General features: G+C 39.0%; 2 protein-coding genes across 2 annotated transcripts in view; one reads left to right on the plus strand and one right to left on the minus strand.

The window, feature by feature from the left end:
• Nucleotides 1-357: 357 nt before the first annotated feature.
• Nucleotides 358-21,698, minus strand: part of cdc42ep1a (CDC42 effector protein (Rho GTPase binding) 1a) — a 44,433-nt gene continuing 23,092 nt past the window's right edge. The window contains exons 2-3 of the mRNA XM_057826557.1: nucleotides 20,630-21,450; nucleotides 358-7,230 (exon numbers count right to left, since the gene is read on the minus strand). Of these exons, the coding sequence (XP_057682540.1) occupies nucleotides 6,620-7,230; nucleotides 20,630-21,098 (1,080 nt within the window). The 5' untranslated portion in view covers nucleotides 21,099-21,450 and the 3' untranslated portion in view covers nucleotides 358-6,619. The remainder of the gene's footprint in view (nucleotides 7,231-20,629; nucleotides 21,451-21,698) is intronic.
• The window catches only part of tnrc6ba (trinucleotide repeat containing adaptor 6Ba), a 110,819-nt gene continuing 98,965 nt past the window's right edge, over nucleotides 9,845-21,698 (plus strand). Inside the window, exon 1 of the mRNA XM_057826549.1 lies at nucleotides 9,845-10,067. The gene's annotated coding sequence lies outside the window, so the exon portion shown is untranslated. The remainder of the gene's footprint in view (nucleotides 10,068-21,698) is intronic.

A 21,698-nucleotide genomic window follows, 5' to 3' on the forward strand; every position in this document is an offset into this window, starting at 1 on the left:
ACACTCCTTGGGAGAGAAGCAACAGTGCCAAACGCTCTCCATTTGTAGACAACTTCTCTGACTGTTGAGTGATGAACATACATACATCACACAATGTTTCTTGTCAAGACAATTTTTACCAGGTGTGTGTTTTATAGTGGGCAGGGCAGCTTTAAACCACTCGTGATTGGGCACACACCTGACTTAAATTGTTTGGTAAAAATTGGTTTCAATTGCTCCTTAAGTCTCCTTAGGCAGATGGCTAATTTACTTATTTTTCCCCTTTCTTTCATTTTTTGCATGCTATCCTCATTAAAATATGAAAACCTATAAATGTTTAGGTGGTTTTAGTTAAAACAGCCACTGTTTTTTCATCAGTGTGATTTTGACAAGATCACATTTGATGGTGATTTTATGCAGAAATGTAAGAAATTCCAGAAGGTTCAAATACTTTTTCATACCACTGTATGTGCGTTTTTGCTTTATGTAACCTGGCTTCCATTTGTCCAAATTCTTACACTGAAACTGTATTTATTTTTTCACCCACCACGGTCCTTTATTTTCAAATAAAAGCATACATGAGGATGATAGTCAAGCCTTATTGTTGAACATTTACTCCGTTTATAGTGTTTTTAAATACAAACGGTTGCATCTTTATTTCCAACTAACAACAGAATAGTGTCATTGGTATTAATATACAGTAGTTGGATCTGAAGGTGCCACAAAATACATGTTAATAGAGGAATTAGCTGAAATTTCAGGCAATAATACAATTTGTATATTAAAAATAGAAATAGTGTTGCACTGATACAAATACTAGTATCGGTACAGATACGGCACTATAATGACAAAATCGATGAGTACTGCTGCGTAAAATGTAGTTTTCGTGAACTTGTTTTCTGATTGCTGTCAGCCCTCCCACTTCAAATGGATTGGACATCTAGCACTGTCCATGACCTACTGTGAGTTAAGAGTCTGATAGCAGTTACTTCACAGTCAAGTGAGTAAGCAGTAATTTAATATTAAAAATATATATATTTACAAGTATATTTTGGTACAGTATTGACATCAACTGTGTTGGAATCGGTATCACGGGCCAAAAAAATCGTATCGGTGCAACACTTAAAAAAACAAACAAACAAACAAACAAAAAAAAACATCACAATTCGTCATTAAAGGTGCACAAGATGTAGCTTCTGTATACAGAATTTCCGGAATGATTACATAGCTTAGCCCATAAGTTGATTAATAACACCAAACATTGGTGTTATTGGTCCTCAATTTGTATAAAGCGATATCTGTCCTCCATGTAAGACACCGATAACCCTTAAGATTTGAAGGTTAGCTTAGCGTGCTCATTAAAGTCATGGCAAATCTTTAATAAAATGAATTTTCTTCAGTCTGAACAAGAGTTATGCTGTTGTTAGTCCCAAATTTGTATAAAGTGATATTTGTCTTCCATGTAAGACACTAAAAACCCTTAAGATTTGAAGGTTAGCTTAACATGCTCATTAATGTCATGGCAAATCTTTAATAAAATGAGTTAGCTTCAGCCTGAACCAGAGTTATGCTGATATTGGTCCTCAATTTGTCTTAAGTTATATCTGTCCTCCATGTAAGACACTAAAAACCCTTAAGATTTGAAGGTTAGCTTAACATGCTCATTAATGTCATGGCAAATCTTAAATAAAATGAGTTATCTTCAGCCTGAACCAGAGTTATGATGTTATTGGTCCTCAATTTGTATAAAGTGATATCTATCCTTCATGTAAGACACTAAAAACCCTTAAGATTTAAATGTTAGCTTAGCATGCTCATTAACGTCGTGGCAAATCTTTCATAAAATGACTCATCTTAAGCCTGACTTATGCTAATTATGTACACAACCCTCCTACTTGTATTGACAGGTCACTAATTAGACTAATGTTAGATTGTCAAAATAATTTGTAGAACTTCTTAGTTGAGTAACATTAGCGTTTGCTCTTTATTGGTTTAAGTTCAAGACATTTCTCGCAAAAATGTATCGATACTCAACTTGAACCTAAAATGGATGTGAACTTCATTGATTTTAAGACTAAACAAAATCTGTTGTGAATTTAGCCATTTAGCTCTTTGTTAGCGAAGAGCAAATTAGCACAGAAAGAGGAGGTCAATTTTGGCAGTAGCAAACATCTGTTCATTTGACAGCCCCTCAACAGATTTGTAATTGCCTAAAGATGCCACAAGATGGTGGAAAAGGACTACGTTTGTCAAAATGAAACTCCTTAACGCACTTCAACATAGTTCTTTGGCACAGACATACTACAAAGTGCTGCCTTTTATTGCTTCGGCTAAGGCTAATAATTAGCATGTGGCTAGATTCACAAACGCCAACTATGAACCAAAAGTTTTTCCTGAATGGTATACGTTCAAAATATGTCTATCCTCACCTGTGAGCCATTCAACGGAAACCAGAAAGTTCGATTTTCAGCGTTCCTCATTGTGCTTTTGACAGGCTTTCAAAAAATTAATTACATTTTTTTTCCTTCAAATTTGAGGAAATCCAAGATCGTAAAATAAGAAGCGGAAAGTCCTTAAAACCATGTTTGGTTTAAATAAACTGAATTCTGGCCCTCATTTTGATCATTTCTTGAATATTTGTTGTTTTGAACCTGAAACCAGATGAAAAATACAGTGGTACCTCTACTTACAAACGTCTCTACATACAGAATTTTCATGTTACAACCAGCGTTGTCAAAGATTACTTGAAAAAGTAATTTGATTACTGATTACGCCTCTCAAAAGCAATCATGTTTACTTTAAAAGTAATCTATCAGTTACTTTTGACCATTTTTTTCTCCCTATGCTGCCACAACATAAGAATGGCAACAGAAAAATGTCATCGCGTGTAATTGACTTTCCAATTATGGAATTTAAAGGGAAAGATCAGAATTTTTCACCTAAGGCCTAATCTTCAAGTTAGCGGGGGTTTAATTAGTCGGTGGAGTTGATTTCAAACACTGTTGACTCGCGCTAGCTTAGCCACTCCTGAGCACCTGAAACTAACAAATAACTGACAAACTGCATGGAATTTGTCGAAATCAACTCCATCAACTAAATAAACCCTGCTTACTCGACGATTAAGCCTATTGTCAAAAATTCTGAATTTCGGGTTAGGGTTAAGAGCATATATATGATTTAAAACAATGCAAATTGACTGCACAATAATGGCCGTGCGTGTACCGGCTCCAACCTATCGCTGGAACCCTCCAAAATGAAGGAAAAATATTCACATTCATTCAACGACCATGGATTTTTTTAATGTATTGAGAGCTCAGATCGCACTGCGCCTCGCATTCAAGTAGGGGGCCGCCCACATCAAGAGGAGCTATTCACAAACACACGCACGCAGCGATCTAATGCTGGAGTTCTATTAAAAAAGTACGAAAGTTGTACCCCATACAAACAGGAAGGATTGTCTCAGGATGGATTTGTTCTAGGATTCAAGGTAATTATTATATTTTTCATACCATGCATGCATTTTGAAACGTGAAAAAAATCAATGGGAGAAATTAGCCGCTACTGCATTGGCGTCATATTTCGCAATATTTACGTAAAATAAATGCTAACTGCACGGTATTTTTGCTTTTACCAAGAACTGAGACTGTTATACGTCCATATCTATAAAGAATTCAGGGATTTAAGCATTTATTCACAATCATTTTCACTGGAAAAGCTCTGTTTACATCAGGCGGCCGCTAGTTACATTCATTAACAGACTAGCATTGTGCTTCGACATATTCACGTAAAATAAATGCTTACTGCACATTTTTTTTGCTTTTAACCAAGAATTGAGACTGTTTTACGTCCATGTCTATGAAGAATTCAGGCATTTAAGCATTTATTCACAAGAATTTTCACCGGAAAAGCTCTGTTTACATCAGGCGGCCGCTAGCTACATTCACTAACAGACTAGCATTGTACTTCGACATATTTACGTAAAATAAATGCTTACTGCACGTTATTTTTGCTTTTAACCAAGAATTGGGACTGTTTTACGTCCATATCTATAAAGAATTCGGGGATTTAAGTATTTATTCACAAGAATTTTCACCAGAAAAGCTCTGTTTACATCAGGCGGCCGCTAGCTGCATTCACTAATAGACTAGCATTGTACATCGACATATTTACGTAAATTAAATGCTTACTGCACGTTTTTTTGTTGTTGCTTTTAACCAAGAATCGAGACTGTTTTACGTCCATGTCTATAAAGAATTCAGGCATTTAAGCATTTATTCACAAGAATTTTCACCAGAAAAGCTCTGTTTACATCAGGCAGCCGCTAGCTACATTCACTAACAGACTAGCATTGTACTTCGACATATTTACGCAAAATAAACGCTAAACGGTTTTATTTAGCTTTTAACCAAGAATCAAGACTGTTTTACGTCCATATCTATAAAGAATGAGGGGATTTAAACATTTATTCACAAGTATTTTCGCTGGAAAAGCTCTGTTTAAATCAGGCGGCCGCTAGCTACATTCACTAACAGACTAGCATTGCACTTCGACATATTTACGTAAAATAAATGCTTACTGCAGGTTTTTTTGCTTTCAACCAAGAATTGAGAATGTTTTACATCCATATCTATAAAGAATGAGGGGATTTAAGCATTTATTCACAAGAATTTACGCCGGAAAAGCTCGGTTTACATCAGGCGACCGCTAGCTACATTCACTAACAGACTAGCATTGTACTTTGACATATTTACGTAAAATAAATGCTTACTGCAGGTTTTTTTTAAATTTTGCTTTTAACCAAGAATCGAGAATGTTTTACGTCCATATCTATAAAGAATGAGGGGATTTAAGCATTTATTCACAAGAATTTTCGCTGGAAAAGCTCTGTTTACATCAGGCGGCCGCTAGCTACATACTCTAACAGACTAGCATTGTACTTTGACATATTTACGTAAAATAAATGCTTACTGCAGGTTTTTTTTTTTAATTTTGCTTTTAACCAAGAATCGAGAATGTTTTACGTCCATATCTATAAAGAATGAGGGGATTTAAGCATTTATTCACAAGAATTTATGCCGGAAAAGCTCGGTTTACATCAGGCGACCGCTAGCTACATTCACTAACAGACTAGCATTGTACTTTGACATATTTACGTAAAATAAATGCTTACTGCAGGTTTTTTTTTTAATTTTGCTTTTAACCAAGAATCGAGAATGTTTTACGTCCATATCTATAAAGAATGAGGGGATTTAAGCATTTATTCACAAGAATCTTCGCTGGAAAAGCTCTGTTTACATCAGGCGGCCGCTAGCTACATACACTAACAGACTAGCATTGTACTTTGACATATTTACGTAAAATAAGCGCTAACTGCACATTTTTTTCCTTTTAACCAAGAATCGAGACTGTTTTACATCCATATCTATAAAGAATTCAGGGATTTAAGTATTTATTCACAATCATTTTCACCGGAAAAACTGTGTTTACATCAGGCGGTCGCTACTTACATTCATTAATAGACTAGCATTGTGCTTCGACATATTCACGTAAAATAAATGCTTACTGCACGTTTTTTTTTGCTTTTAACCAAGAATCGAGACTGTTTTACGTCCATATCTATGTAGAATTTGGGGATTTAAGCATTTATTCACAAGAACTTTCACCGGAAAAGCTCTGTTTAGCTACATTCACTAACAGACTAGCATTGTACTTCGACATATTTACGTAAAATAAATGCTTACTGCACGTTTTTTTTTTGCTTTTAACCAAGAATCGAGACTGTTTTACGTCCATATCTATGTAGAATTTGGGGATTTAAGCATTTGTTCACAAGAATTTTCACCGGAAAAGCTCTGTTTACATTAGGCGGCCGCTAGTTTCATTCATTAACAGACTAGCATTGTACTTCGACATATTTACGTAAAATAAACGCTAACTGCACGGTTTTATTTAGCTTTTCACCAAGAATCAAGACTGTTTTACGTTCATATATATGAAGAATGAGGGGATTTAAGCATTTGTTCTCAAGAATTTTCAACGAAAAAAGCTCTTTGTCCGTGATTCCACTCGGTAAGCTTTGACGGCCTCGCCAACAGTGCAGGCCGCCTATTTCTCGGCCCCATGCACCACGTCCCATCAATACATTATGAAGTATATGACGCGTCTCTACTTACGGAATTTTCAGTTCACGAAAGTACTTCCAGAATTTCGTAAGTAAAGGTACCATTGTGGTAAAATAAGACGGCTAAAGTCCTTTACAACAATGTTAGGTTCAAATAAGTAGAATTCTGACCCTCATTTTGATCATTTCTAGATATTTTGTTGTACTGAACCTTGCAGATGGAAATGCACACACAAACACAACTTTGGGATAAAGTGAAAGTTTCTGTGGTGAAAGTTCATTAATATTGACAAAAATATTCCTCTAGCAGGCGACATATTTTTGGTTTTTGGTTTTCAGCGGGACGGCTCACGTTTGAGATCCATTTGCAGCAAGAAAATTCATTATTGCACCAAAAATAATGTGTCCAATATAATGCAAAAAATATCCTCTATTGGCAGTTTGTCACTGTTGATGGCCTGGTTATTGATTACAAAAAAAAAGAGTATTATCCAATCATGATTTATAGTTTCTTCTAGCTCAGACTTTGATTTCATCATCATCGTCATCATCAGCCATATAGCTGTAGGATATTTTCTTCACGTTCCGAGAATTGCCCGCTTCCATTTTGTTGTGGCCGCCATAATGGCGGGCGAGCACATCCGCGGCACTCTGAAAACGCTCGCTCTCCATCCTCACTGCTAATTTTCCTCCTTGTGGTTTCCCGGACATCTCAACTTTGTTGACGCTCCCTTGGTCGTCATCCCATTCCGCCCCTTGTGGACTCTTCACGTCCTCTCTCAAAAGGGAGTCCACGTACGAAATAGTAGCCGAGTCCATCTCGGATCCTTCGTTGGCGGGCCCCGTTTCGTCTCCCTCCCAGGCGTGGCCGTCGCCGTCCAGTAATCCGAACACCTCGCTCATGAGGGATGGGCCTAGGTCCAAGTTGAAGGTGTCTAGTGAGGTGAGAGAGGCGAAGGAGCTGGAGAAAGCGGTGGATTCGGGGCTGGAAGTTACAACGGCGGCAGAACGGGCGGTCGGGACGGCGTCTGCGGGACCGGTCAGGGAGCCGCGGTGCACGTTGGCAGAGTAAGACTGTTGACGCTCGGAGCGGGACAGACGAGGAAGCGTGACGAAACCCGACTCCAAACCTGAAAAAGACACATTTATGAAATTAATACTGAAGGCTCTAACACACCCAATATAAAATAAATAGCATTTATATCATAGTTTAACTGGAATGACTGGAAATTGCAGTGCCAAGACAATGGGCAGATAAGGGCATAAGAGATACAGGACGCTTTCTGACCACGGAAGCCCAATACGTTCGTCATGCAGCCGACTTAGCGAGTTTGACGCTGACAAGCAGGTGATAGGCAAGACATCTAGAAGCCCACGTCTGGACCACCGCAACGCCGCCCAACTTGGAATGAATTGTCAACTTGTGTTTCAAAGCCTTTTTCCAGCTTTTAAAATGGATTCCGTGCAAGGGGTTAAGACTAGGGTGAACGCGAGGAGTTTGGCCTTTTGGCCGGGTTGTCGGGGTTTCACCGGTCCGAATCGTTGGAATTGCGCAAGCACGGTTCCGGTGGTTTGGCTGGCATGATTCTGGTAATCTGGTTTAAAGGTCAGATTCCTTCAACAAGAAATGACATGAAATGCCCCAAAATGAAATCGTTACCTGGCATCTCTCAGTTCAAGCGGATTGGATGTCTACTAGTGATAAACTCATACCCAGAGGTTCCCACCCAAGGTACCTTGGTACCTTGATGGCCTCCAACTTCCTCAGAGATTCTTCAAGGAGTTAAGACTAAGGTGAAAGCGTGGAGTTTGGCCCTTTGGCCGGGTTGTCTGGGTTCTTCTGGCCCGAGCTGTTGGAATTGCACGAGCACTGTTCCAGCGGATCGGCTGTCGGGATTCTGGCAATCTGGCTAAAAGGTCTGATTCCTTCAACAGGAAATGACATGAAATGCCCCAAAATGAAATCGTTAACTGGCATCTTCCAGTTCAAGTGGATTGGATGTCTACTAGTGATAAACTCATACCCAGAGGTTCCCACCCAAGGTACCCTGGTACCTTGATGGCCTCCAACTTCCTCAGAGATTCTTCAAGGAGTTAAGACTAAGGTGAAAGCGTGGAGTTTGGCCTTTTGGCTGGGTTGTCGGAGTTCTTCTGGCCCAAGTTGTTGGAATTGCGCAAGCACAGTTCCAGCGGATCAGCTGTCGTGATTCTGGCAATCTGGCTAAAAGGTCTGATTCCTTCAACAGGAAATGACATGAAATGCCCCGAAATGAAATCGTTACCTGGCATTGGTTGCCAATGACGGCTATAGACATCCGATCTGTTTGAAGTGGGAGGGACCTCCTACCCTGCCACCCTCTCACTTCAAACAGATCGGATGTCTACTAATGATAAACTCATACCCAGAGGTTCCCACCCAAGGTACCCTGGTACCTTGATGGCCTCCAACTTCCTCAGGGCTTCTTCAAAGTGTTAAGACTAAGGTGAATGCGCGGCGTTTGACCTTTTGGCCGGGTTGTCAGATTTCTGCCGACAAGGGTCGTTGGAATTTCGCGAGGGCGGTTCCTGCAGTTCTGCTGGCGTGATTCCGGCAATCTGGCCAAAAGGTCAGATTCTTTCAACAGGAAATGACATGAAATGCCCCAAAATGAACCTGGCATTGGTTGCCAATGACGTCTGATCTATTCGAAGTGGGAGGGATGGCAGCGAATGAATGACTGAATGTTCAAGCGGATTGGATGTATACTAGTGATAAACGCATACCCAGAGGTTCCCACCCAAGGTACCCTGGTACCTTGATGGCCTCCAACTTCCTTAGAGCTTCCTCAGAGCTTCTTCAAGGGGTTAAGACTAAGGTGAATGCACGGAGTTTGGCCTTTTGGCCGAGTTGTTGGGTATCGCCGGCCTGAGAATTGTGCTAGCGCGGTACCGGCGGTTCGGGTGGCGCGATTTTGGCAATCTGGCTAAAAGGTCAGATTCCTTCAATAATAAATGGGACCGGTTTGTTCCCACAACAACAGCAACGCCTGGTGGTTGAGACAGAAATATAACATCTTTTTTACATATTTTAACCGATTTTGAGGCCATTTTGGACCCTTAGTTTGCCTTTTATGGAAAACATGAGTTGCCCCACATATTATTATTATTTTGCCGTCACATTTTCAAAATGGTATTTGTCAATATTGCAATATGCATATTGGAGTCTACAACAATGTTAATGACTTTTACCTTCGTACAAGGACTGATTACAATTTGACATTACAGTTATACTGGTTCATCATTAGATGTCTCCATTGTCAAGATGCTTGGGATTTGTTATGAGAGCACACCATTTGCACTCATGGTGCAAAATTTAAATGAAGATTAAATACTTGAAAAATAATGAATTATAAACTCATTACATGTGTTATCAGAAAGAAAAAGTCAATAAGAAAACTAGAAATGTAATAAAATGCAAAAAAATCTCAATAGTCAAGACAACAACAAACTGCATCTTGAAAATTGTCATTGCATTGGCATGTCCTATGATTGCTTGCCTGTATTTGTTATGCTTTGGTCTCCCTCTAGTGGCCCGTTGGGGTAACTACTGTAAACGTGATTTGGTTATGAATTGATTCCTGTTGGAGTTTTTATGTTGAGTGACGCAATGTGGCAATGCCGCCACTATGGGCAATGACGTCATCACTATTAATGACTTCTTCTGCACAGGTGTGGAACGCTGGCGGGTAGTTTTCAACCGCAATCGACGTGTATGTATAGATTACCGCAGAGTTGCGTGTAGTATTGTTTTGTTTTGTCTTAAAGTTTGAAGACGCCAAGTTCACATTTTATTTTGTTGTTTGACCTCACGACATGATGTTGGAGTGAATGACGATTAGTTTAGCCAGACTAGTTGACTATTTTGACACCACGGATTTTCATCGGCCACATCGTTTTATCTGGTCCTGCCAACTGACATCAACTCACGGTGAGTGCACGTTAAAACTTTCTTACCAGCATTAGTGTGTGATTGAAATTTGTCAGAACAATTAATTTTATTTAATGATGGGCATTTTGAGCTCTTTTCAATTTATAATATTCATATGGGACATTTATTGTCGAAAATTTCATTTGAAGTTGTTCTCCTAATTTTCACAATATGTTTATTTGGAAAACCTTGAAGTTGTTACATTTATCATTATTAAAGCATCCAGTAGGGCATCACAATACAATTAACAATAACACGTTAGGTGCACGACTGCATGTATCGGAATTTGGTTTCATGTTGGTATCAGATTTTTCCGAGTTGGACAATATCGGGGTATCGGTTGCCCTTTAAAAAGTTAAATTGGACAGCTCTATTTTACTTGAATATATTTATTTTTAAAAAAATAAACAGATTCCTACACCGCTACTTTGGACTACACTAGAGTCGTTCCATTTTTCCTCTTTATTCTACACATAAGATTTGACTTTGGCACAGAGGCTCAACCAGTTTCACCAATGAGGCGTCGCAACACTAATCACATGACTCCAGCATACCAATCAGACGTAACAATACAGTCACATGACCACACACACAAGTTTGCAGTCGCAAGTCCTATGATCACGCCAGCGTGTACAATCACGTGGCGTCTTTAAAGTGTCGTAAAATTAAACTATTTGACATAGAGTGGATAACAGTCGAAAGCGCGGATTTCAAGCTCCGTCCCGGTTTTTATTTGGTGCCGGTAGACCACGGAAAAATGGTGATATGATTGTTTTAATGTAATGTTTTCTCCAATAGAGGGCACTCATGCTTTGGGCAGGTGATGTTTCATTTCTGTTGATTTATCTAGTATTTTTTGGACTGATATGGTCATGTAATAGGTTATAGTACAGTAGTGCTGCAACGATTAATCGATTAACTCGAGTATTCGATTACCAAAAAAAGATTCAAATTAAATTTTGCTGCTTCGAGTATTCGTTTAGTTAAAGTGGCGTTGTAATGGTTTGTTTTGAAAGTGTTTGCATTTAGTTTTATTGGTTTGGGTGGATACACTGCCCTCTAGTCCGCCTCATTTCAGTTGGCTGAATCCAGCTGCCCCCTGTTAAAACCATCATAAGCTAAGTTTTTGTTTGAGGTAATGTTTTTTTAATGCATTCATGATTTAGTTTAGCCATTTTATTGTGGGAATATGTGTCTGAACCATTTGTTAGGAGCATTGTTAAAAAAAAAAAAAAAAAAGTTAGCATTTTATAGCATTTAAGCTAGCGGAATTTTGCTATGTAAGTTAGCTAACTGTTCTTGTGTTGTACATTGATCCTAATTAATTTTTTTATACCGTTTGAGGCTCAGCTCAGGTAATTCAAATTTTTATGTTACCTATCCGAACTATTGCTATGTAAGTTAGCCAATCGTTCTTTTGTTGTACTTAGATCCTCAATTATTTTTTATACCGTTTGAGTGGCAACAGTGAATATGACAGAACTCGTGTAACATGGCTAAATCCAGCTGCTCCCTGTTAAGACCAACATAAGCGAAGTTTTTGTTTGAGGTAATGTTTTTTTTAATGCATTCGTGATTTAGTTTACAGGTATATTTAGCCATTTTATTGTGGGAATATGTGTCTGAACCATTTGTTAGGAGCATTGTTAAAAAAAAAAAAGTTAGCATTTTATAGCATTTAAGCTAGCGGAATTTTGCTATGTAAGTTAGCTGACTGTTCTTTTGTTGTACATAGATCCTAATTAATTTTTTTATACCGTTTGAGGCTCAGCTCAGGTAATTCAATTTTTTATGTTCTTTATCCAATCACTCGATTATTCAAACTTACTAATTTATTGATTAATCGGCAACTAAAATAATCGATTGCTGCAGCCCTATAGTACAGTATAATAATAAAATTAATAATAACAGGTAATATAGAGGTTTTGCTGACAAAAAATATATACCATTATTAAAAAATATGTAATTGTAAGCAGTTACTCACAATCTTACTCATGACTTGAGTATTTTTTTTTCTTTCTTTCTTTCTTATGACTACTTGAGTAATGTTATTTTGAAGTAACATTACTCGTACTTGAGTCAAAGTTTTGACTACTCTACCCACATCTGTTGTATCAATATTCAAACATCGGGCTTTCATCGTGTTATACAGTATTTGTCTTGATTGAAATGGTGGGATTACTTTCAGGAGAATATTGACCCTTAGTGAGAAATTTCACACATGTGGAGGACATGCACTACATTTGCAGCTTTGTGCTGAGAGTGCTGTCAGGCTGTATGCAGCAAAGCTTACAACAAGTACTCCATTAATACGTTGCACGCAGGACTTTCACAATTTAGCAATAAGCCCAACAGGGGGCAGTGTAAGCCATCACGTCTGGGTATAAGGATCTCCAATTTCAAAAGATTCCTTTTAGGTCAGCATTGAATCACTGTGAATCTACTGAAAGCCCTTAAATATCCATTAACTTGTATGGTGCATTCCAAACAACAGAACTTTATTTTTTAAATTGGTCTCTTGGCTGCAAGTTTGAGACCCCTGTCCAATATAAATGTAATTAAAACATTTAAGATAAGAAAATCATAAATCGTGCCTGAAAGTATTATTTTAAAGGGTACCACAGGTAGAACTACATGTAGTTCTTAAAATATAAATGTTAGTACGAGTTATAACAATTTGATATTAATACCCCTCTTGATGTTTTCGTTTTAATAAAATTTGTAAAATTTCCAACCAAAAAAAAAAACTCGTACTAACATTTGTCTTTTAAGAACTACAGTGCCTTGCAAAAGTATTCGGCCCCCTTGAACCTTGCAACCTTTCGCCACATTTCAGGCTTCAAACATAAAGATATAAAATTTTAATTTTTTGTCAAGAATCAACAACAAGTGGGACACAATCGTGAAGTGGAACAACATTTATTGGATAATTTAAACTTTTTTAACAAATAAAAAACTGAAAAGTGGGACGTGCAATATTATTCGGCCCCCTTGCGTTAATACTTTGTAGCGCCATCTTTTGCTCCAATTACAGCTGCAAGTCGCTTGGGGTATGTTTCTATCAGTTTTGCACATCGAGAGACTGACATTCTTGCCCATTCTTCCTTGCAAAACAGCTTGAGCTCAGGGAGGTTGGATGTGGAGTGTTTGTGAACAGCAGTCTTCAGGTCTTTCCACAGATTCTCCATTGGATTCAGGTCTGGACTTTGACTTGGCCATTCTAACACCTGGATACGTTTATTTTTGAACCATTCCATTGTAGATTTGGCTTTATGTTTTGGATCATTGTCCTGTTGGAAGATAAATCTCCGTCCCAGTCTCAGGTCTTGTGCAGATACCAACAGGTTTTCTTCCAGAATGTTCCTGTATTTGGCTGCATCCATCTTCCCGTCAATTTTAACCATCTTCCCTGTCCCTGCTGAAGAAAAGCAGGCCCAAACCATGATGCTGCCACCACCATGTTTGACAGTAGGGATGGTGTGTTCAGGGTGATGAGCTGTGTTGCTTTTACGCCAAACATATCGTTTTGCATTGTGGCCAAAAAGTTCAATTTTGGTTTCATCTGACCAGAGCACCTTCTTCCACATGTTTGATGTGTCTCCCAGGTGGCTTGTGGCAAACTTTAAACGAGAGTTTTTATGGATATCTTTGAGAAATGGCTTTCTTCTTGCCACTCTTCCATAAAGGCCAGATTTGTGCAGTGTACGACTGATTGTTGTCCTATGGACAGACTCTCCCACCTCAGCTGTAGATCTCTGCAGTTCATCCAGAGTGATCATGGGCCTCTTGGCTGCATCTCTGATCAGTTTTCTCCTTGTTTGAGAAGAAAGTTTGGAAGGACGGCCGGGTCTTGGCAGATTTGCAGTGGTCTGATGCTCCTTCCATTTCAATATGATGGCTTGCACAGTGCTCCTTGAGATGTTTAAAGCTTGGGAAATCTTTTTGTATCCAAATCCGGCTTTAAACTTCTCCACAACAGTATCTCGGACCTGCCTGGTGTGTTCCTTGGTTTTCATAATGCTCTCTGCACTTTAAACAGAACCCTGAGACTATCACAGAGCAGGTGCATTTATACGGAGACTTGATTACACACAGGTGGATTCTATTTATCATCATCGGTCATTTAGGACAACATTGGATCATTCAGAGATCCTCTCTGAACTTCTGGAGTGAGTTTGCCGCACTGAAAGTAAAGGGGCCGAATAATATTGCACGCCCCACTTTTCAGTTTTTTATTTGTTAAAAAAGTTTAAATTATCCAATAAATGTTGTTCCAATTCACGATTGTGTCCCACTTGTTGTTGATTCTTGACAAAAAAATTCAATTTCACATCTTTATGTTTGAAGCCTGAAATGTGGCGAAAGGTTGCAAGATTCAAGGGGGCCGAATACTTTTGCAAGGCACTGTACATGTCTTTCTATCCATGGTACCCTTTAAGACTGACACTAAACAGAAGCTGTTTGTTTTATTACATTCTTTAAGAAGTCAGATTTATTTGTGTAATGCACACCCATACACATACAAAGGTGAGACATGAGTCTGGTGTTAATCTGGATCATTCCACCACTTTACAGCTTTCTCTGTCTGGATGTCTGCCTTTTATCAGGACAGAAGAATGTGCCAAAATCATACAAAAAAGCTTCATCCGTCAAAATAAATCATCGAATAGACCTGGTGCAAAGCCTCCAAGTCTTTGCAGAGTTTGCGTTAACTTGTTTGACCCCCACTTCCCTGTGTTTAGCAAACTAGATTTATGGTTCGGTCCCGTCGTAATCATAGGGATCGCTCTGGGATCGTGCGTATGATGCTTGGAATTTACAGTGAAGATATAGTAGCCCTTTTTTTTTTTTAAATGGTGTCTCTTAGATCTTCCTGTCATAAAATAAATCAATCCATCGCAAACTACAAAGACCCCAGTAGAGTTTTGTCACAGTTCAGTTGCTATGATCTGGCGGACAAGTGGTCCCATGCTAAATTGTGCATTGACTACTGAAAAATGTCATAAAATTTCGAGGATATAGCTTAATGACTAAACAAGACATTTGTTTCTACAGCTGTTTCCCAGGAAAAAAAAAATCATGGCACAGCAGAAAATAGACAAAAATACAAGTACAGTGGTATGAAAAAGTATCTGAATCTTTTGGAATTTCTCACATTTCTGCATAAAATCACAATTAAATATAATCTGATCTTTGTCAAAATCACACAGATGAAAAAGTGTCTGCTTTAACTAAAACCACCCAAACATTAATAGATTTTCATATTTTAATGAGGATAGCATGCAAACAATGACAGAAGGGGGAGAAATAAGTAAGTGAACCCTTTGCCTAAAGAGACTTAGAGCAATTGAAACCAATTTTTACGAAACATTTTAAGTCGGGTGTGTGCCCAATCACTGTTGAGTGGAAACACACACCTGGTAAGAATTGTCTTGATGAGAAGCATTGTCTGATGCGCATTATGGCTCGGTCAAAAGAGCTGTCTGAAGACCTGCGATCAAGGATTGTTGATTTGTATAAAGCTGAGGAAGGATACAAAACCATCCCTGAGAGTCTGAATGTTCATCAATCGACAGTCACCGAAATTGTCTACAAATGGAGAGAGCTCGGCACGGTTGCTTCTCTCCCAAGGAGTGGCCGTCCACCAAAGATGACGCCAAGATTTCAGCGCAGAATACCCAGAGGGATAAAAAAGAACCCTAGAGTGTCTGTTAAAGACTTATGGAAATTACTGGCACAGTCCAATATCTCTGCACACATCAACTATATGTAAAAATAGGGCCAACAATAGTGTTCATAGGATGACTCCACAGAGGAAGCCACTGCTGTCTAAAAAACATTGTTGCTCGTTTCATGTTCGCAAAAAGGCAATTGGACACTCCAAAGACGTTTTGGCAAAATATTTCGTGGTCTGATGAAATCAAAGTTGAATTGTTTGGGAGTAACGCACAACGTCATGTGTGGAGGAAAAATGGAACAGCTCACCAACATCAACACCTCATCCCCACCGTGAAGTATTGTGGAGGGAGCATCATGATTTGGGGCTGTTTTGCTGATTCAATTTTGCTGCTTTGACTATTCAAAGTGGTTTGTTTTGTAAGTGTTTGCATTTAGTGTTATTGACTTGGGTGGAACACTGTCCTCTAGTGGCAACAGTGAATATGACACAACTCATTTCACATGGCTGAATACAGCTGCTCCCTGTTAAGACCAACATAAGCTAAGTTTTTTTTTTTTTTTTTTAGCTTGTTTTTTTCAATGCATTCATAATTTAGTTTATAGATATATCTAGCCGTTTTTTGTGGGAGTATGTGTTTGAACCATTTGTTAAGAGCATTGTTTAAAAAACAAAAAAAAAAGCATTTTATACATTAAGCTACTAGACTTTTGCTATGTAAGTTAGCCAATCGTTTTTTTTGTTGTTGTACTTAGGTCCTCAATTATTTATTTTTTATACCGTTTGAGTGGCAACACTGAATATGATATAACTCGTGTAACGTGGCTGAATCCAGCTGCTCACCGTTAAGACCAACATAAGCTAAGTTTTTGTTTGAGCTAATGTTTTTTAATGCATTCGTAATTTAGTTTATAGGTATATTCTGCTGTTTTTTTGTGGGAATATGTGTTTTAACCATTTGTTAAGCGTATTGTAAAAAAAAAAAAAAAAGTTTGCATTTAAGCTAGCGAACTTTTGCTATGTAAGTTAGCCAATTGTTCTTTTGTTGTACTTAGATGCTCAATTATTTTTTAGACTGTTTGAGTGGCAACAGTGAATATGACATACATGGCTGAATCCAGCTGCTCCCTGTTAAGACCAACATAAGCTAAGTTTTTGTTTGAGCTCATGGTTTTTTTTAATATGTAATTTAGTTTAAAGGAATATTTAGCTGTTTATTTTGTGGGAATATGTGTTCGAACCATTTGTTAAAAGCATTATAAAAAAACAAAAACAAAAAATGGCATTTTATAGCATTCAAGCTAGCCAACTTTTGCCATATAAGTTAGCCAATTATTCTTTTGTTGTACTTAGATCCTCAATTATTTAATTTTTATACCGTTTGAGTGGCAACAGTGAATATGAAATAGCTCATGTAACATGGCTGAATCCAGCTGCTCCCTGTTAAGACCAACATAAGCTAAGTTTTTGTTTGAGCTAATGTTTTTTTTTTTTTTTTTTTTTTAATACATTCGTAATTTAGTTTAAAGGAATATTTAGCTGGTTTTTTTTTTTTTTTTTTTGTGGGAATATGTTCGAACCATTTGTTAAAAGCATTGTAAAAAAAAAAACAAAGCATTTTATAGCATTCAAGCTAGCCAACTTTTGCTATGTAAGTTAGCCAATTGTTCTTTTGTTTACTTAGATCCTCAATTATTTAATTTTTATACCGTTTGAGTGGCAACAGTGAATATGACATAACTCATGTAACATGGCTGAATCCAGCTGCTCCCTGCTAAGACCAACATAAACTAAGTTTTTGTTTGAGCTAATGTTTTTTAATGCATTCGTAATTTAGTTCATAGGTATATTTAGCTTTTTTTTTTTTCTGTGAGAATAGGTGTGAATGATTTGTTGAGAGCATTGTACCACAAAAAAAAGTTAGCATTTTATAGCATTTAAGCTAGCGGACTTTTGCTATGTATGATAGCCAATTGTTCTTTTGTTGTACTTAAATCCTCATTTATTCATTTTTTTTATACCATTTGAGGCTCAGCTCAGTTATTTTATGTTCCTTATCCGATTACTCGATTATTCAAACGAACTGGTTCATCGATTAATCGACTGCTAAAATAATCAATAGGTACACCCCTCAAAGATTTTACATTTAATCAACAAAACCACACTTTATCTTGTATGATTTTAACTAAAGTCCTCTAGCATAATGCTAACATAGACATGCTAACCGATATTAGCATAGTTACTTTGGAGGCATTTCAACCATGTGTCCCCAAGAGTTCTGTTTTCTTCACGGCAATTAGCATTGGCTCATCTTTCAGGAAAGACAACAAACTATTAGACAAATGTCCAAATCTCCCTCTGCTCTGTTGAACATTTTAACATCTGCCGACTGTTTTGATTTTGCGGTTTGATTCTCCGGGCTCTCGTCGGCGTCGATGACTCACGCAGCGGGCGTCCGTTTGCACCAATTTCGCTACAAATCAAGTCACCAGATACATCTTCCCGGCATTAAGCAGACCGTGAAATGACCGCGTACACCACATTGAGTGATAATATTATGTTAAAATGCCATGCCCGCCGAATGCTAACCGTCTGAGTTTACTGACGAGGTGGATTTTTAAAATTCCGTGCCGATTTACAGCGTGCGAATACGGTCGGGGTCCGGTGAGGTTAAGTGGCAAAATGGGGAAAACAGATCTCCCGCCGCAGCCGTGTGTTCGTTGGAGGCTACCTGCCTTTCGGCAACAGACGGACGCTCGCACATTGAAATAACATCAACACTGCCTGCTGTTCAACCGGACCGCAAGAAAATGACCCCAATTGAATTTCCATTGACTATGTTTTTGTGGTGTCAGCACATCATTCCGATGCATTAAGAAGGACATTTTGGAGGAGCGAGCTGATGAAAAGCGGAGTATTTCCTTGCAGCTGAGGTTCAGGTTTGGAAATGTACTTCCTCAGAGGTTCGCAAACTCTTTACAAGTAGAATAGTTTACAAGATATGAAATAAATTTGTTCCGTAGTGGCTTTTTGGTCATGATTCCTGATGGAAATTGACCTAATTCGTTCCGAACTCCACATTAAATTTGCCGTCATGTTCTTTGATTGCCTGTCTTTATTTGTAATGCTTAGCCACGCCCTAGTGGCACTTAACTGTAACTAGTTTTTTAAGCTTCCAGCACATTTTACAGACGTTATCACATGACTACTCCAGCTAATAGCAAACAAGGCGTGCTAAAAGAAGAACTTATGCAGCTGTTTCATCTCGCTGTTTGTAAGTTAGACTCTTTTGTTACGCATGAGCATTGTCTAGCACATTTAATGAGTATACACTGCTGGCCATCCAATGTGCACGCCTTATATGGAGAAAATGCGCAAGACAAAGACAAATTTGGACCGTTTTTGGTCTGGAAACGCTAAAAGAAAAAATACCCAACACCCCCCACCCCCCCAACCCCTGCTTTGAGTGACTTCCAGCGCCCCTGTAAGGAGACGGCGAGAACAAAAAGTGGTATTTGCCATGCGGCAAAATGGATTTTGCCATTTGTTGTTTTTTTTTGCCTTGTGACTTTTTTTTTTTTTGCCATGTAGCATTTTTTTGCCATGTGGCAAAATCCATTTTGCCATGTGGCAAAATCCATTTTGCCATGTGGCATTTTTTAAATTTGCCATTTGACATTTTTTTGCCATTCGGCAAAATGGATTTTGCCATTCGGCAAAATGGATTTTGCCGTGTGGCATTTTTTTGCCGTGTGGCATTTTTTTGCCGTGTGGCAAAATGGATTTTGCCATGTGGCATTTTTGCCGTGTGGCATTTTTTTTATTTGCCGTGTGGCATTTTTAAAATTTGCCATGTAGCATGATTTTGCCATGCGGAAAAATTGATTTTGCCATGTGGCATTTTTTGCCGTGTGGCATTTTTTTTTATTTGCCGTGTGGCATTTTTTTTTTTTGCCATGTAGCATGATTTTGCCATGCGGAAAAATTTATTCTGCCATGTGGCATTTTTTTGCCATGAGGCATTTTTTTGCCATGTGGCAAAATGGATTTTGCCATGTGGCATTTTTGTTTGCCATGTGGCATTTTTTTGCCATGTGGCAAAATGGATTTTGCCATATGGCATTTTCTGGCCATGTGGCAAAATGGATTTTGCCATGTGGCATTTTTTTGCCATGTGGCAAAATGGATTTTGCCATGTGGCATTTTTTTGCCATGTGGCAAAATGGATTTTGCCATGTGGCAATTTTTTGGCATGTGGCAAAATGGATTATGCCATGTGGCATTTTTGTTTGCCATGTGGCAAAATGGATTTTGCCAGGCGGCATTTTTTTTGGGGTATATGGTAGTTTTGCAGGCCATGCATGTCCAAATAAAATGCCGTATATTGTACCCCCCCCAAAAAAATGCCACAAACCAAAATGCATTTTGCCACGTACAAAAAAAATGCCACATGTAAAAATGTAACAAAATTGCTTTTGCCATGTGACATTTTTTTGGGGTATATGGTAGTTTTGCAGGCCATGCACGTCCAAATAAAATGCCATATACCCCCCCCCCCAAAATGCCACAAACCAAAATGCATTTTGCCACATACAAAAAAAATGCCACATGTCAAAATACATTTTGCCATATGGCAAAAAAAAAGCCACATGGCAAAAAAAAAAGCCACATGGCAAAATAGATTTTGCCACATGGCAATTTTATTTTTGCGACGTGTACAGAAAAATATCCAAATGGCAAAATCCATTTTGCCGCATGGCAAACACTTTTGGTTCCGGCCTTGCTGCCGGTAAGTCACAGGTCAAGCAAAACTATGAAAAAATGCGAATCATTGGAAATTACAGCAAATGAACATCATGGTTCTTGTTCGTATCTCAAAGCTTACCATATGAACTCGTCCTCTCCGCCGGTGTGCTTTGAGAACTGGGGAAGAGCATCTTTGAGGGAGTCCCGTTATACATGTCCACATCCAGCCTGGGAAGCGAGATGGCGTTCTTGATGATGGGCGAAACGGCCGGAGGAGGGAACGACATATCCTTGGAGCCTGCCCTGCTTCTGTGGTCGGAGCCCCTCCTGATTTGTCGGAGGGTCCTGGAGAAAAAAGCTCCCAGTTTGTTGTCGGTGCCGCTCACCGAGTCAGTTTCCCCGTTACCCCCGTTGGCCGAGCCGCCGTGGTTGCTGAGGAAAGAGGTGTCCCCGAATACTTCGCCTCCGCGCCCGACGTGCATCGTGTGTCGGAAATCGCCCAGCGGGGGGCTGATCATGTCCGCCGTCAGGTCTGCTTTAACACGCCGTTTGCCGTGAGAATGCGTCACCAGGCCTTTAAGGCCCGAGAGCTTTTCCTGGAGATTCATGTTCTTGAAGCTCAAAAACGTTCAACCTGAAACTTTAAAGATACCCCGAGTTCTCAAAACATGTAATCTACACGACTAAAAAACAGGCCCGCCGCGCCAAATACTTGAGTGGATTATTATCTATGTTTATCATGCGCAAGCCAAAGTTTGTCCCACTCTTTGCCGGTCATCGTTATGCCGAGCTGGCAGAATCAAATGGACATAAATTGCAGAGAACACTGTGCAGTTGCGTCCCTGGCAGAAGCCCCGTTGGATCGGAGTCAAGACGCTGGTTTCCTTCGCTTTGGCGTCGTCGACTTCGGCTCCAAAATAGGTCCGGGTCCAGCTGCGAATACTTCTGTGGTCGCAGCGTCTACGCGGAGCAAAAACGGAGAGAAAGGCTATCTTTAAAATGGAGGAAGGACAAAAAACTGAATGGATTAGGTGGGAAATGACAACATTCAGGAGGAAAACGTAAAACTTCCGTAAGTGTCACAACTGCAGTACATTTGTCAAAGATTGCCAGTGTTCGTTATCGGTACCGATACGGCACTAAAACAATTGGTATCTGGGTAGGAGAGACGTTTTCCATGTACAGTGGTATGAAAACGTATCTGAACC

This window comes from Corythoichthys intestinalis, chromosome 21 (genome assembly GCF_030265065.1).
Source record: "Corythoichthys intestinalis isolate RoL2023-P3 chromosome 21, ASM3026506v1, whole genome shotgun sequence".
NCBI classification, from domain to species: Eukaryota; Metazoa; Chordata; class Actinopteri; order Syngnathiformes; family Syngnathidae; genus Corythoichthys; species Corythoichthys intestinalis.